At 42.5% G+C, this 13,324-nt stretch overlaps 1 protein-coding gene across 1 annotated transcript; it reads right to left on the bottom strand.

The window, feature by feature from the left end:
• Window positions 1–95: 95 nt before the first annotated feature.
• sirt1 (sirtuin 1) lies at window positions 96–12,873 on the bottom strand (the record flags this gene model as incomplete). Its single annotated transcript, XM_080550110.1, has 9 exons — window positions 96–448; window positions 833–1,369; window positions 1,466–1,649; window positions 1,816–1,895; window positions 1,975–2,122; window positions 2,254–2,406; window positions 2,749–2,987; window positions 11,408–11,530; window positions 12,474–12,873. 9 exons carry the CDS (start codon window positions 12,871–12,873, stop codon window positions 96–98), a joined length of 2,217 nt encoding a protein of 738 aa, XP_080406236.1.
• Between the last annotated feature and the right edge of the window lie 451 nt (window positions 12,874–13,324).

The raw sequence follows: 13,324 nt of genomic DNA, 5'->3' as shown, positions 1-13,324 counted from the left end.
CAATCTCGACTTTATGACAAATGAAGAGGGGGGGGGTTGTGGGGACAAAAATATACAAAACAAGATATAATAAAGACAACTAGTTTTTTTTTTTTTTAAAGGTGTGTGGTATTCTGGACATTTTCTGCTGTATTGTCTGTCGTCTGCACACTTGAAGTGGCCTCGCTGGCCTCCTCGTGTGGCAGTGTGTCTCTAGAGCGGCCCTCTCCCTCCTCAGACGCTGTGCAAGGCTCCTCAGCCTCACTGTCCTCCTCCTCCTCCTCCTCCTCCTCCATCTCCATCTCCTCCTCCTCCTCCTCCTCCTCCTCCTCTTCTATACCGTCAGCACTGCAGCAGGAGTCATCGCTCTCGCTTCCACAGGAGCTGGACGTCTCATCCTCAGAGTTGGAGTACACCTCTGCCCCGTGAAAGATGTAGTGATTTGGTGATTGAAATAGGTATTGACAAGCTGGAGGGGGGGGGGGGGGGGAGAGAGAAAAAAAGGCAAACAATTTTGAGTTCAGTTTCATAACCTGACATGGCTTTTTGTTGGCAGGCCGTGTCATAAAAAGATACCCCATCACAAACCCAGTTTATTATATTTCCACTCATGTACGTACACAAGTATTATTTAATATTGGCTTCACAATACTAGTTCTAGTCAAACAATCATATTTGTTTTTGACATGTTATAAGGATCCATCTGGGAAACATGCCTTGCTGGTTGCATATATAAAACCATGCCCGAGCTACAAGATCTACGGTTTTATTTTAAATATTAAATCTTTACAGAAGCCTTCAATTAATTTCACCTTGTTATGAACTCTGTGTGAAGTGTGATTTAAAATCTTACTCTCAAGGCGTTTGCTGATTGGACTTCGACTGACTCGACTCATCCAGCAACGTTTGCGAACTTCAACATTGACGTTTTGGTCATTAAATTTCACGGCCTCTTCTCTCTGAGTTTCCGCTATTTGTGATTCTGAACACTCAGTTCTCTCTTCATTGGGACTCTGAGCAGTTTGACAGGGCTCGGGGGGCGGCGCCCCGTCAACTTCATTAGTGTCGGCGACAATCTGAGTTCCTGTCTCCTCCAAGGCCTTGATTGATGAGTGTGCGTGATGGTGCTTCTGTTCCTCTATTGGCTTACTGTGAGTAGACAAGGCCTCACAAGGTGGTTGGTCTGTGGGAGAGGGTAACCGAGGGGGCTTCTCTGTGATCTCACTGAGTCTTAAGGAGTTGTAGCACAGTTGCTCGAAGTCTCCGCCCAACCGGTGGCAGAGCTCGTTGATGATGACGTCACAGTCGCCAAGCAGCTCAACGTCAAAGTTGAGGTGAGGCAGCTGCTCGCGGTTAATCAGAACTTGAGGCACTTCATGCGGAATGGAGCCTGGATGAAAACAAGAAGTCGTCTGTTACACACGGACGGCTCTACTTCCAAGACTTAATAAAACAATCACTTGTATGATCACTTGCACAAACTTACTTGGGATAAGTGCTACTGGTCGCACTTTTAGTGAAGACCCAATGACAATAAGGAGGTCCACTTCATCCTTATCCTGCTTCATTGCTCTGTGAAACAATTCTGGAAGGTTTTCTCCGAAGAATACAATATCTGGCTTCATGATCGCTAGAGGGATCTCTAGACACTGTGGACAGTGAGGGACAACCTGGAAGAGGGAGAGAAGATTTGTTGTATTCCATAAAATTAGGAAATCAGGAAACAATGGGAATTCAGAAGACTGAATAACTAATGTAAATATAGTAAAAGAGAAAAAAAAAGTACATTGCATTTCATCCTGATAAGTATCAAATGGCAACCGCATTTGCAAATACCTGATTAAAGATATCTTCCCTCACGGCCTCACAGTCAACCTTGTGCTTACAGACGAGGCAGGATGCTGTTGCAAAAGAGCCTGAAATACACACAACGACGTGTCAGAATTTTGGACCGACTAACCAAATAAAAGGTTTGGTTTTTGATGTCTTATTCACCGTGACACTGGATGATCCTCTGTACGCCGGCCACTTGTTCTAGAGTGTCGATGTTCTGAGTGTAGTTGCGTAGTAGCTTTTTCTGCTTGTCCAGCATAGATATGAACTTGTGACACGGCGAAGGTTGGAACTGTCCAGGGTAGATTTCCTGCAACAAAGAAATTCAAACCACATTTTTACCTTCTCCATGCTAAAAACCCTGGTGAAGTAGGACATTTATTTTCAATGATTTCTCAATATGTATGTATGATGTACAGACAATGTATTCAGTCCACAAACCTTAGCAAACTTAAAAAAGGGCCGTGGGTCTCTTCTGAAGTATTCTATATCGAACATCGCTTGAGGGTCTGGAAGATCAGGGAAGTCTATGGCCAGCCGTGCATAAATACCATCTCTGGACCGGAAGTCGGGTATTCCGCAAGAAACAGACACCTGGGAAAAAAAGACAAATCTTCAATCATAATTTTGCAACAGTGAAACACATTAATTGAAACTCTATTTGATGAGGCAATAGAGCTTTAAACAGGCCTGATTATTCAAGCTTGACCCAACCGGGCCCATTGAAATGGAGCCTGAGCCTATGGCGGCTAACTAACTTTAAAACTCCAGATCATCATGCGAAATCATTGCACCAATATTAGCTGTGTAATAAACACAGCTCAAGAACATTGTTGTGAGCATCCTTCATGCGCAGACCTTTATTTGACGGTCAATTTGACAGCTAGACAGAAGATACAGAACAGGTTTCTAGCAATGTCCATATAGTGTACATACCCCAGCTCCAGTTAGCACAAGGATCTTTTTGCTTTCATGGAGTATCCTGACCACATCCTCCAGGGTGTTTATGTCTTTGCGCTTCTTTCTTTTAGGTGGTTCTGAGATGTTGATGATGATCTGCCACAGAGTCATGTCGTCCAGGTCCGGTGGAAGCACGGTCTCGGGAAGCAGGTCTTTAAGTATTGTTCTCGGGTCAGTCTCTCTCATGATGTGTTGCTGAATAAAACTGTAGGAACCTAATTATAAAAAATAAAAAAAACACCATAAGCACACACTTAGAAAACACACAAAGCAATATATTTGTATCACGAAGTCTATACAATACAATATAATCTGTTATTACCTGGACTGCATATAACAATGTAACTATTTGACAATACTATGGCTTGAATTGTGCGAATGACATTAGTACAAAAGATCAGTTATGGTAAACTGGATTATCCAACTTCACAGCACTCTAGGGGTGTAACGGATCACCTAAGTCACGGATCGGATCGTGTCACGGTTTTTGAGTCACGGATCGGATCATTTTTCGGATCAACACAAAACATACAAATAAAAATAAAAAGCTTTTTCCTCGAATTCTGTAAAAACACCACTTTTACTGTGTAAAACCCAACAACATTCAAGATGTCAAAACTGGTATATATATATATGTGTGTGTATACATACATAACATATTCTACACTCAAACATTAGGCTACATATTAAACAGAAACACACATTCAATGTGTGAATGTGCAATAATACTATGTGCAATATGACAACCCTTGTGCACATAAGGTTCAGAGATAGGAAATGTTAGGATATTTATAGCATAGCATAGAGTACAGCACAGTGTTTTATTTGTATAGTATAGTGTATAGTGTATATAGCCTTTATTTATGTAAACCAGCTCTTTTCCCTTCTTGTTTTTAGTATTTTTTTCCTAACACCAGGGGAGCCCCCCCTCACAAATGTCGTTGTATGGTACCTGTACTATATTAATGACAATAAGGACCATTCATTCATTCATTCATTCAACTTAAATGATGCAGTAGGAGAGAGGGAGGAGGCACCTGTTTGCAGCAGTGAATGACTGGGCTCTTTAAAGCAGACAAATAAACATGTTTTCTGCTACTTTTAACTATATAATAAAGTGAAACCTTACTTTAAACATGGTATGAAAAAATTGGCTACATTATCAGCCATAAGTTATCAAGCTGCCTTTTTCGTGCCTCCCGTCAACACTCCCGTCAAATGTGTGGCCATGCTCGTTGCACAACGCTTAAACACCGTAACTTTTTTATCAACCACACTTCCAATGACACTGTCCGTCATTGTTATAATTGACAGAGAAGCCAAAGTGTTCCCATACATGGGATTTAAATGACGAGGGAGGCATTTCGAGTTCTTCTCTGTCGCCAACATTAGCAGCACTCGCCATGAAACACTTGGGCTGCGTTCGTAAATTTGCTCTGAGAGCGCCGGAGAGCACACTGGGTCCGACGTCATAAAGGGACCAAGTAATTTGATTGGACAAGAGGCGTTCCATGAATGCTGATCAGATTCCAGAGCGAATTTACGAACGCAGCCTTGTTGTTCTGGATTTTTCCCCCCATTATCAACCTATCATTGCGCTTTAGAGTAAAAGAAAGCACGCAACTGTCGCGTCTATCTTTTCATGGCAACTCTACATTGTGATTTACAAGGGATATTAACTAATATTAAGTAATATTATTACTTGGTTACATTTTGCAATTGATCCGCGGTACACATGCGTGCCGAACCGTGGGGGGCGATCCGTACGGATCACGGATTATCCGTGATCCGTTACACCCCTACAGCACTCGCCACAGACTTGGACAACCTTCTCAACCCACCCATCACAGTTGAACGGTGATCAGGTTTTACTCCAGGTACTTGAATACATCCCAGTATTTAGTTTCCACTGTACAGTAACCATGCATCATGTTCATCTGTATCTTCTTTTAAATGTCACCATTTTTGAGAACAAACATTTTGCTACATGGTGGGCGGGTAATTGTATTTTCCAACTGCCACCATCTTCAAGGTGGTCACGAAAACAACAACAACGTGAAAGTTGAGTCGGGGTCAGTGCTGTCATATCATGATTAGGGATGTCCCGATCCGATATTGATATCGGATATCGCTGCGATATTGGTCCTGAATGCTGGATCGCAGATCGCACCAGAAAAAAATAGGCTGCGATCCGCGTGCGCGATCCGGCGTGTCACTCACGTGATGACAACAGTAGTAGTCAGTGGTCACGAGCATGACAGTTGACTACCCAGTGTTTCCTCTATATGCATTTATTCGTGGCGGGCCGCCACCAAAGAATTTCCTCCGCCACCATTGCCACAATGTTGCAATTAACCTCGTCGTTTGTGTTCGCACTGCAATCGAGACTGAATCTCTCAACAGGCGCGCGGCGCGAGGCGACGCGCTTTCAAAACTGGCTGTGTTCGTAAATTCACTCAGGAAATCCGATCAGCACTCGTGGAATGCCTCTCGTCCAATCAAATGACTCGGTTTCTCTATGACGTCGGGCCCAGTGTGCGCTCCAGCGCTCTCAGAGCGACTTTACGAACTCAACCTTACACTCATCTAGCTAGTTAGCTTAGCAGTCGTAGCTCAATGGAGTGAGAAGCAGAGTTGTTGCCTTGTTGAAAACATATTCAGACTCCCCAGCTGTTCTACACGAGTTTATGACATGCAGCTGTATCATGCGGTGGTAGTACTAAACCCTCGTTGTGTATTGTTTGTTTTGCCGTGGAAATGAAACATTTATGTGTCTTACAACAACTCATGTGCGTGTAAAAAGCCGGTAAACGGATTTCTCTCTTCGCCCGTCGCCGGTCCCTTTAATCCCGTATCCTAATCGAAAATGCAACATCATCAGCGACGACTGTGGGTTATTGCATTTACTGCTGTTCTCTGGTTCATGTTCTTATACCAGTGCTCAGTATAGAGTATTTTAAATGAACATTCGTAATGTAGTCTAGTCTCTGATGTTCATGGTCAACTAAATCAGGCTATTTTGTGAAACAAATAATGTTCCCGAGCAGCCTCGCATCTAACGCTAGCTTCGAACTATTGATAGCATAAACATTGGTAAATGTCACAAACGACACAGTATTGGCAGGGGGAAAGAAGGGGAGTCGAATTTTTATTGACAACGGATTTCCATGCTGGAAAAACATGCAGCTAAAATTCAGGGAACATTTGGACAATAAGAGACACAACGGAGCTGTGGTCGCGTGGTCTAATTACAGGGCAATATGCGCGGTGCAAAAATAATCTATTGCCTCTCAAATCATCACGAACAGAACGGCGGAGGTACGGGTAAGCAGGTCTCATGTTGGTGTCATCAAAGGTAAGAGTTGGTTTTCTTTAACTCAACTGATAGCATTACCTTGCTGTTGGTTGTTTACCGAATGCTCCATCTGACTGTCACACTGTGATTTTACTTGTGTAAACAGTTAATGAGTAACGTTAGCCGGTTTTGTGCGTGTACTCTCATGTAGGCCTACTTCAGTGGTGTAGTCTAGTGGGTATACTGTGATTTTTCCCTCCCAGCCTCATATCGTTCATTAAAATACATCTGCGCTCCCTGTCTAACGTTATATCTAACATTACATGTTATAAGGTTATAAGGCTGATCTGTGCATGATAGTGCTGCATTTTGACATATTTCATGTCGCATCTCCCCCCTTTTGATGGTATATGACGCTATAGTCAGTCCCAATGGTCCAAAAGTCAAGTGCTTCGTAACACAGACGGGGTGAATTTTATGAATGAAAGTGAAAGTTCTGTCACAAAACGCCGTTACGTATCCTCACACATGTTTAAGTGGGTATTGCGTGGGTAAAGTGAAATTACGTCTTTGTTTTGAGCGCACGTGCGCGTTTTATTACCCCCCGCCACCAATGTGAAAAATCCTGGAGGAAACACTGCTACCTGTGTGTAATGAGTCTGACAATGTCATGATGCTAGCTGGTGAAATCATAAACCATTTGCTTAAGTAATTTTTCGGTTATTTACATAGTCTGAAACTACAGATGGTAAGCTTTCAAATGATGCGTCAGACATTGAAATCGGAAAGAAATTCAAGACGACACGAGTATTTGAATGTTGGTGCACCGAATGGGAATGCGACAGGAGAAAAGTGACTGACCAAACCACAACAACAAACGCTGCTAGCGGCTAACAGCTAACAGTGGTACATCGCTAGGAACGTCTAACTGCGTTTTTAGATCATCACAACATACTGAGAGAACATGGACATGCTAAAAACACATAACTACATTCTGAATGCATCCGTTTGCGCGTCTGTTTTCAGTTTAGCGCTGCCTCTCTGGGAGCCCAGCCCCAGTTCATCAGCTCCCTCACCTCCACTCCCATCTTAAACAGATGAACACACAGTCCTTGCTTTTGAACACGTCCTAAAACGAGAGTATGTTTACAAGCCATTATTATCACTTACTGGTAGCCTCCGACAAACGAGAACAGTTAATCCAATCCACAGATTATTTAGTATTAATCCAATCCACAGATTAAAAAGTATTTAGTGATGGTTAAACTGTTTTATATTATATGGACTGGGTACAAAAAACGAAAACCAGATATTGTTGACACTCCTTCGATTCTGCCTGCGACTGGTTTCTGGTCTCACCAGCGGGCTACACTTTTAAAAAGGGTCCTATAATTGATTTGCCATTTGTAAGAGAAGATAAATAGAATACAAACCTGAAGGCACTAAAACTAGAAATCAGACAGTAACTCTTTTTTTTTTCTACAATGCTGAATGCTGCTGTTTAAATAGTTTTAACCAGTTGGTCACTGAGTACTGCAGAGTATTGTTTCTGTTGCTTGAATAAAGGCTGGCAGTCTTTAATAGCCAACTGTTGTTGTGGACTATACTGGGGAAGTATTTGTTATTATTCAGGAGTAAAACAATAAATACTAATATCGGATCGGTATCGGTATCGCAGATAGTGAAAAGGTAGTGAAAAAATGGGATCGGGACATCCCATATCATGATCTTCTACTATCAAAAAAAGGTGCGGGCTGGCCTTGTCGGTTCTGCCCGACTGCCCCTAGCAGTAAGAAGTAAGCAGGACAAGCTAATCAAGGTGAGGAAACGCATGCGCTGATTGTGCTCACCTTGATTAGCGTTATTTTTGTTACTCCAAACTGTTGAGGACAGCAGGTGTTGCCTGCCGTAGGCATACGCTGACACATTTTAATATGCGTTTTTTATATTTCAATATTTTTTTTAACTCACATTGTTGTAATATAATCCCTTTGTACTTTTGAGCACATTAGATTTTTTTATTTTATTTTATTATTTCTAATTAATTAATTATATATGTATTCATATTTAATGGTTGTGGGGTCAGGTTATTGGGGTCAAGATAGTTGAGCTGGCATAGAATCTCACGCCGTGAGGTTTTAATGGGGTACGGGAAGTGCGGTTTCCAATAGGAAACGGTTTCCGATGTCACACGCATGTCATCACTTGCCTTTGCAATGAACCGACGTGATCTGGAACCTTCACTGCGTGAGTGTTCCGATCAGCTCTGGTGCTGGCTGTGCAACGCTGTGGGACGAGGAGGCGCCACTTGGGTGGTAGGTGTGCAGAACTGGAGGACTACTCCTTGCAGACGTCTCCTTAACAACACGTCTCCTCAATAAAATATCACTTTGACTGGTGTGTTCAGTCTGCTAGTTAGCAAATGCGACAGTTACTAAAATTGTTCTAGCTAGTTATTTGCACTTTTGAGCTGTTCGTTTTCCCGCTACGCCACCGACCTCACCACTGGACACTCTGACCAGACTGGGGAGGGCTATTAGATGAGCTCTGCAAAATGTTTTAATAGTCACAGCCATGGAGGATTACATCCAGATAGCTGTTAGGGATGGACGGTTTTTCGGTTAAACCGAAAACCGGGGTTTATAAAAATAGAAACGGTTTTTCATCAAAACCGTCTGAAACCGGATATTTATTTTTTATTTTTTTTTCCTATGTTGTTCAAAGAATAAAACTGGAACATGTCACATGTTTGTCGTGTGTGAAAATAACAATGATACAGTCTGAATCTGCCGCGCAATGAGTGAGAGGTTTGGTCAGTTGTGAAGAATAACTGAGGATTAATATCTAATTGGGATTATATTTAAGGGTAACGAATCACTCTATGGGAAAGATAGTTGCCTTCAGTTATTGGTAGATAGGAAAGTTTTTTTTTACAATTACTCGCTTACATTTAATAAGATCATTTTCGCTGCTCTCTGTAAAGCGCATTGGGTCACTTTTGTGAGAAATGCGCTATAGAAATAAAATGTGATTTGATTTGATATCAATCAATCAATCAAACTTTATTTATGTTCTATAGCACAAATCATGCATTGAATGTAACTCCAAGTGCAGTATTTACTAAACCACAATATAATAAAACAAGAGCTATACGGATCAAGAGTGTTTGTGCACAGCACCACTGTGTGTGAAGGCGCTACTGAAAGTGATGACAGAACGCATGTCTCAGAAGATACGCGGTCACTTAGTGACGCAAAGGTAGTTCTGTATTTATCTCTATCTGTATTAGTACATTTATTTTGAAAGCTCTATTTTGACAGCTCTACCATGGGCACTTTTATTTTGATGGGGCATTCTTTGTTGATTGACTTACGACAGTTCAGGACGAGTCAGTCTCGCGGCATGTGGTTTTTATGAAAAGCTTTAAGTATGTTCACTGCATAATTCTAAGTCTAATATTTCAGTGATTATTGAGCAGTATTCAAATATTTAAATACATTGAGCAGCAGCTGAAACTTTGTCTAAGAACCAAGATATTGAGAAAGCAGTTCATTCAATGAAGACGCTGTTCCAAGAGATGATCTTCCGTGCAGGCGTGCATCCTGGATCAGCGGAGCTGGTGTGTTAAGTGTTCATGTGTTTTCATGTATGGTGTAGCTTACAAAAGTCTGCCTTTCCACTTATATTTGTGAAACTAAGTAGCCTAAATGTGTTGCGACTGTGCTTACGGTGTTTTAATGGTGTTCGACATGAGTGTATTGTAGCAGTAGGGCTCAATTATTTGAAATTGTCGCTCTTTTTTTTTTTTTTTTTTCGTTTTTCGGTCTTTTTTCGGTTAACCGGAAAACCGCGGTTTTAGTCTTTGACGGTTTTTCGGTTTCAATAATTGGAAACCGTCCATCCCTAATAGCTGTACACAAGTGCATACCGAAGCGCTCAAGCACTGCTAAAAGAACACAAAAATATACAAAACAGGTCCCATCAGTTTTCAAATATTATAGACCCATTTCTAAACTCTTTATCCAAAGTTTTAAAGAAGGTTGTCTATAGACGGCTGTCAACTGACAAGCTATGTGAACAGAAAGGATTTATTTGAAGTTCCAATCTGATTTTTGCCTGTCATAGCACTGAAACTGTTCTACTTAGTCACAAACGATCTACTTTTAGCAGCTGATTCAGGTCAGTGTTCCATTTTAATTAGGGTGCAAGCCCACACAGTTTTCATGAAAAATGGCCATGACTCCCACAAATAATGGTAAATGGACTGACTTATATAGCGCCTTATTCCAAAATGCTTTACAACGGCCTCTCATTCACCCATTCACACACCGATGGCGACAAGCTACCATTCAAGGCACCGGCCCTTTTGCTTTTCGTCAGGCACGTAGAGGACCCCAGTCCACACCCTCACAACAACTTTGATGCCAAAATTCCAGAAGGGGGCGCTATAGCAACACGTTGAATTTCTCAACTTTGACATCATGTAACTTTTGAACCGTTTGTCTTAGGCTGCATTTACACTGCAGGTCGTAATGCCCAGTTCAATATTTTTTGGTCTATATGCAAATTTTTTGGAACTTTTTAAAATGACCCATACCAGGCAAAGTAAAACTTGTAGCATAAGGAGGCGTGGTCTGCTCCGAGGAGGTGTGGCCTGCCATAAGGAGGTGTGGTTTGCAGCAAGTGGCTGGGTTTGACAAGCTGCGGTCTACTCTACAGCCAGACCATTTGACCAGGGCACACTTTTTCTCGATAGTAGAACATAATGGGCCGGTTTCAGAGACAAGGCTTAAGCCTAGTCCTGGACTAAATCACACTTTCAATGTAAAATCTCCATTGAAGATGTTTTTTAGTCTAGGATTAGGCTTAAGCCTTGTCTGTGAAACCGGCCCAATATGACGGCACTCACCAAGACTGAAACCTTCACGTTATTGTCATCACTAGATGGCGGCAGTTTGAGATGTCATAAACCACCCCCACACACACATCGCAAATGTTTGTTAAGAATTGAAAGAAGATACAGATAAATGTCATACATGGACAGACATGTTTACTGTAAAGTGGGAACGTAATGCTAGGTGTATCTGGAGTAAAAACTTGATCAAAGTTCAAGTGTGACGGGTGAGTCGAGAGGGCCGTTAAACTGTGGCAAGTGCCATGGAGTTGAATTATCCAGCTACAATTATGGTTGAATGAATTAATCACTCACATATTAGTAGTGATACACTTATAACATGGTATAGCTTTTGTGATGTTATTTGTATAGATAAAATCAGAGGTGAAACTCTTTCAGTTTGTATGGAGCGAGGATTCCATGCGGACAACTTTGCCATCACCTACCTATCTGTGGTTGGGGTGTCCAGTCACTGGAGCTTGCATGTGAGGATCTGTCATCATCCTCATTGACACAGTCAGGGGCGGCGAATCCATTGGGATGCAGCTCCTCAACCTGACCAAGACACCCTGCAATAAGAGGACAGAGTTAGACCAAGAAGACACCCTGCAATATGAGGACAGAGTTAGACCCAAGACACCCTGCAATAAGAGGACAGAGTTAGACCCAAGACACCCTGCAACATGAGGACAGAGTTAGACCAAGACACCCTGCAACATGAGGACAGAGTTTAGACCAAGACACCCTGCAACAAGAGGACAGAGTTAGACCAAGACACCCTGCAACATGAGGACAGAGTTAGACCCAAGACACCCTGCAATAAGAGGACAGAGTTAGACCCAAGACACCCTGCAACATGAGGACAGAGTTTAGACACAATGATAGCAACTCCTTGATGATTGATCAAGTATGTCAATCCGACTAACTTCATCTAGCTAAAGCAAAATGGTTAAATGTTTATTTCCCAACATGCAATATAATAATGCCATCGCGTTTCATATTCAGCCCTCCCTGTCCCGCAAACTTGGCCGAAGCATAATTAATTTGTTGGTGGTGGAAAGAAAAAAAAAAGTTCATGTAACTTTTATAATCAGATCAACAAAGAGTGAACTCTTCTTGTTTCAAACTTCAACTTCAGTTTAGACACATGCATGTGCCAGGTGGTTTTGGAGTCTTGAGCTTTGCATTTGCATTCAGAAAAGTGTAGCTAGAGCAGTTAATAGTTATAGTACTTCTTCAAGACACAGAAAATAATATGGTCTTAAGTGAGTGCATGAGTGCATGTCTTCAGGTTAGGTCTTAAGACATCTTGACCGACAAAATGTCTTATTTTGGTTAATTAAGACATCTCACTCAAGACAAGGTGATGGCTGGGTATGTATGAGTTATTATAGTTATCCATGGATCATTGAACCATCCAGACAGCCAGACATGGAAACGCTGCGAGTCCGCCAAAAAACTTCTACGTCTAGGGTACTTCAGGTAGTAAAAGTTGTCGTCCACAGCGCCTACCTGCATCAGGCTCCACCGCTGGGCCACAGAAGGGCGCTGCTTTGTCCGGTTCAACCAGACTTCCTCCGTGAGGCTCCACCGCAACTCGCAGTCCATCATTGTCGCCGCCTGCCCCTGCCTCTGCTCGGGCCTGCTCCAGCGCCATCACCGAGGCCATCACCGGCTCCTGCTCCACCTCCCTCCCCGGCTCACCCTCCTCCCTCTCCGGCCGCGCAGAGAGACTCTCCCCGGCCGCCCAACTCTCCCCGGACCCCGGGGCGACTTGCTCCGACTGGACGATTTTATTTTTAAACCCACATTCTTCTATGGCCATACTGCTCATGGTTTTGGCCTTTTTCGAGAACGGTTCTTCCATACTCGAGCTGGCTGCTCCGACAAGGATGTTCTCCCCGTCCGCCATCTTCAGCCTGCAGCCGCGGTGCGCTGGGAGAGATCCTTCCGCTGGGAGAGATCCTTCCGCTGTGCGCTGGGAGAGATCCTTCCGCGGTGGTGAACAGCTGGGTGATTTAAATGGCGCATGTGATCAGGGTTGCCAGATCGTGACGTTAGAATTATAAGGTTCTAGGATCTCCATTTTTGTCAAATTTGAGTTTTTTTACATAATCTGATCCATTAGGTGTGTATTAATGCCTGTGTGGTGTTATTTTTTTAAATGTTGACATTTTTGAGTTAGTAATTAATAAAATACAAAGGTTCCATCTCACAGAACATAATGGAATGTAAAAACTTTGACGCTCAATATCTCTGAACTGCCCTAAACGGAGATAGAACCTTATCATTCTAAACGGAGATAGAACCTTATCATTCTAAACGGAGATAGAACCTTATCATTCTAAACGGAGATAGAACCT

This window comes from Nansenia antarctica, assembly GCF_963989245.1.
Source record: "Nansenia antarctica genome assembly, chromosome: 1".
NCBI classification, from domain to species: Eukaryota; Metazoa; Chordata; class Actinopteri; order Argentiniformes; family Microstomatidae; genus Nansenia; species Nansenia antarctica.
The sequence above is the reverse complement of the archived record's forward strand: the minus strand, read 5'-3'. Positions and strand labels throughout refer to the sequence as shown.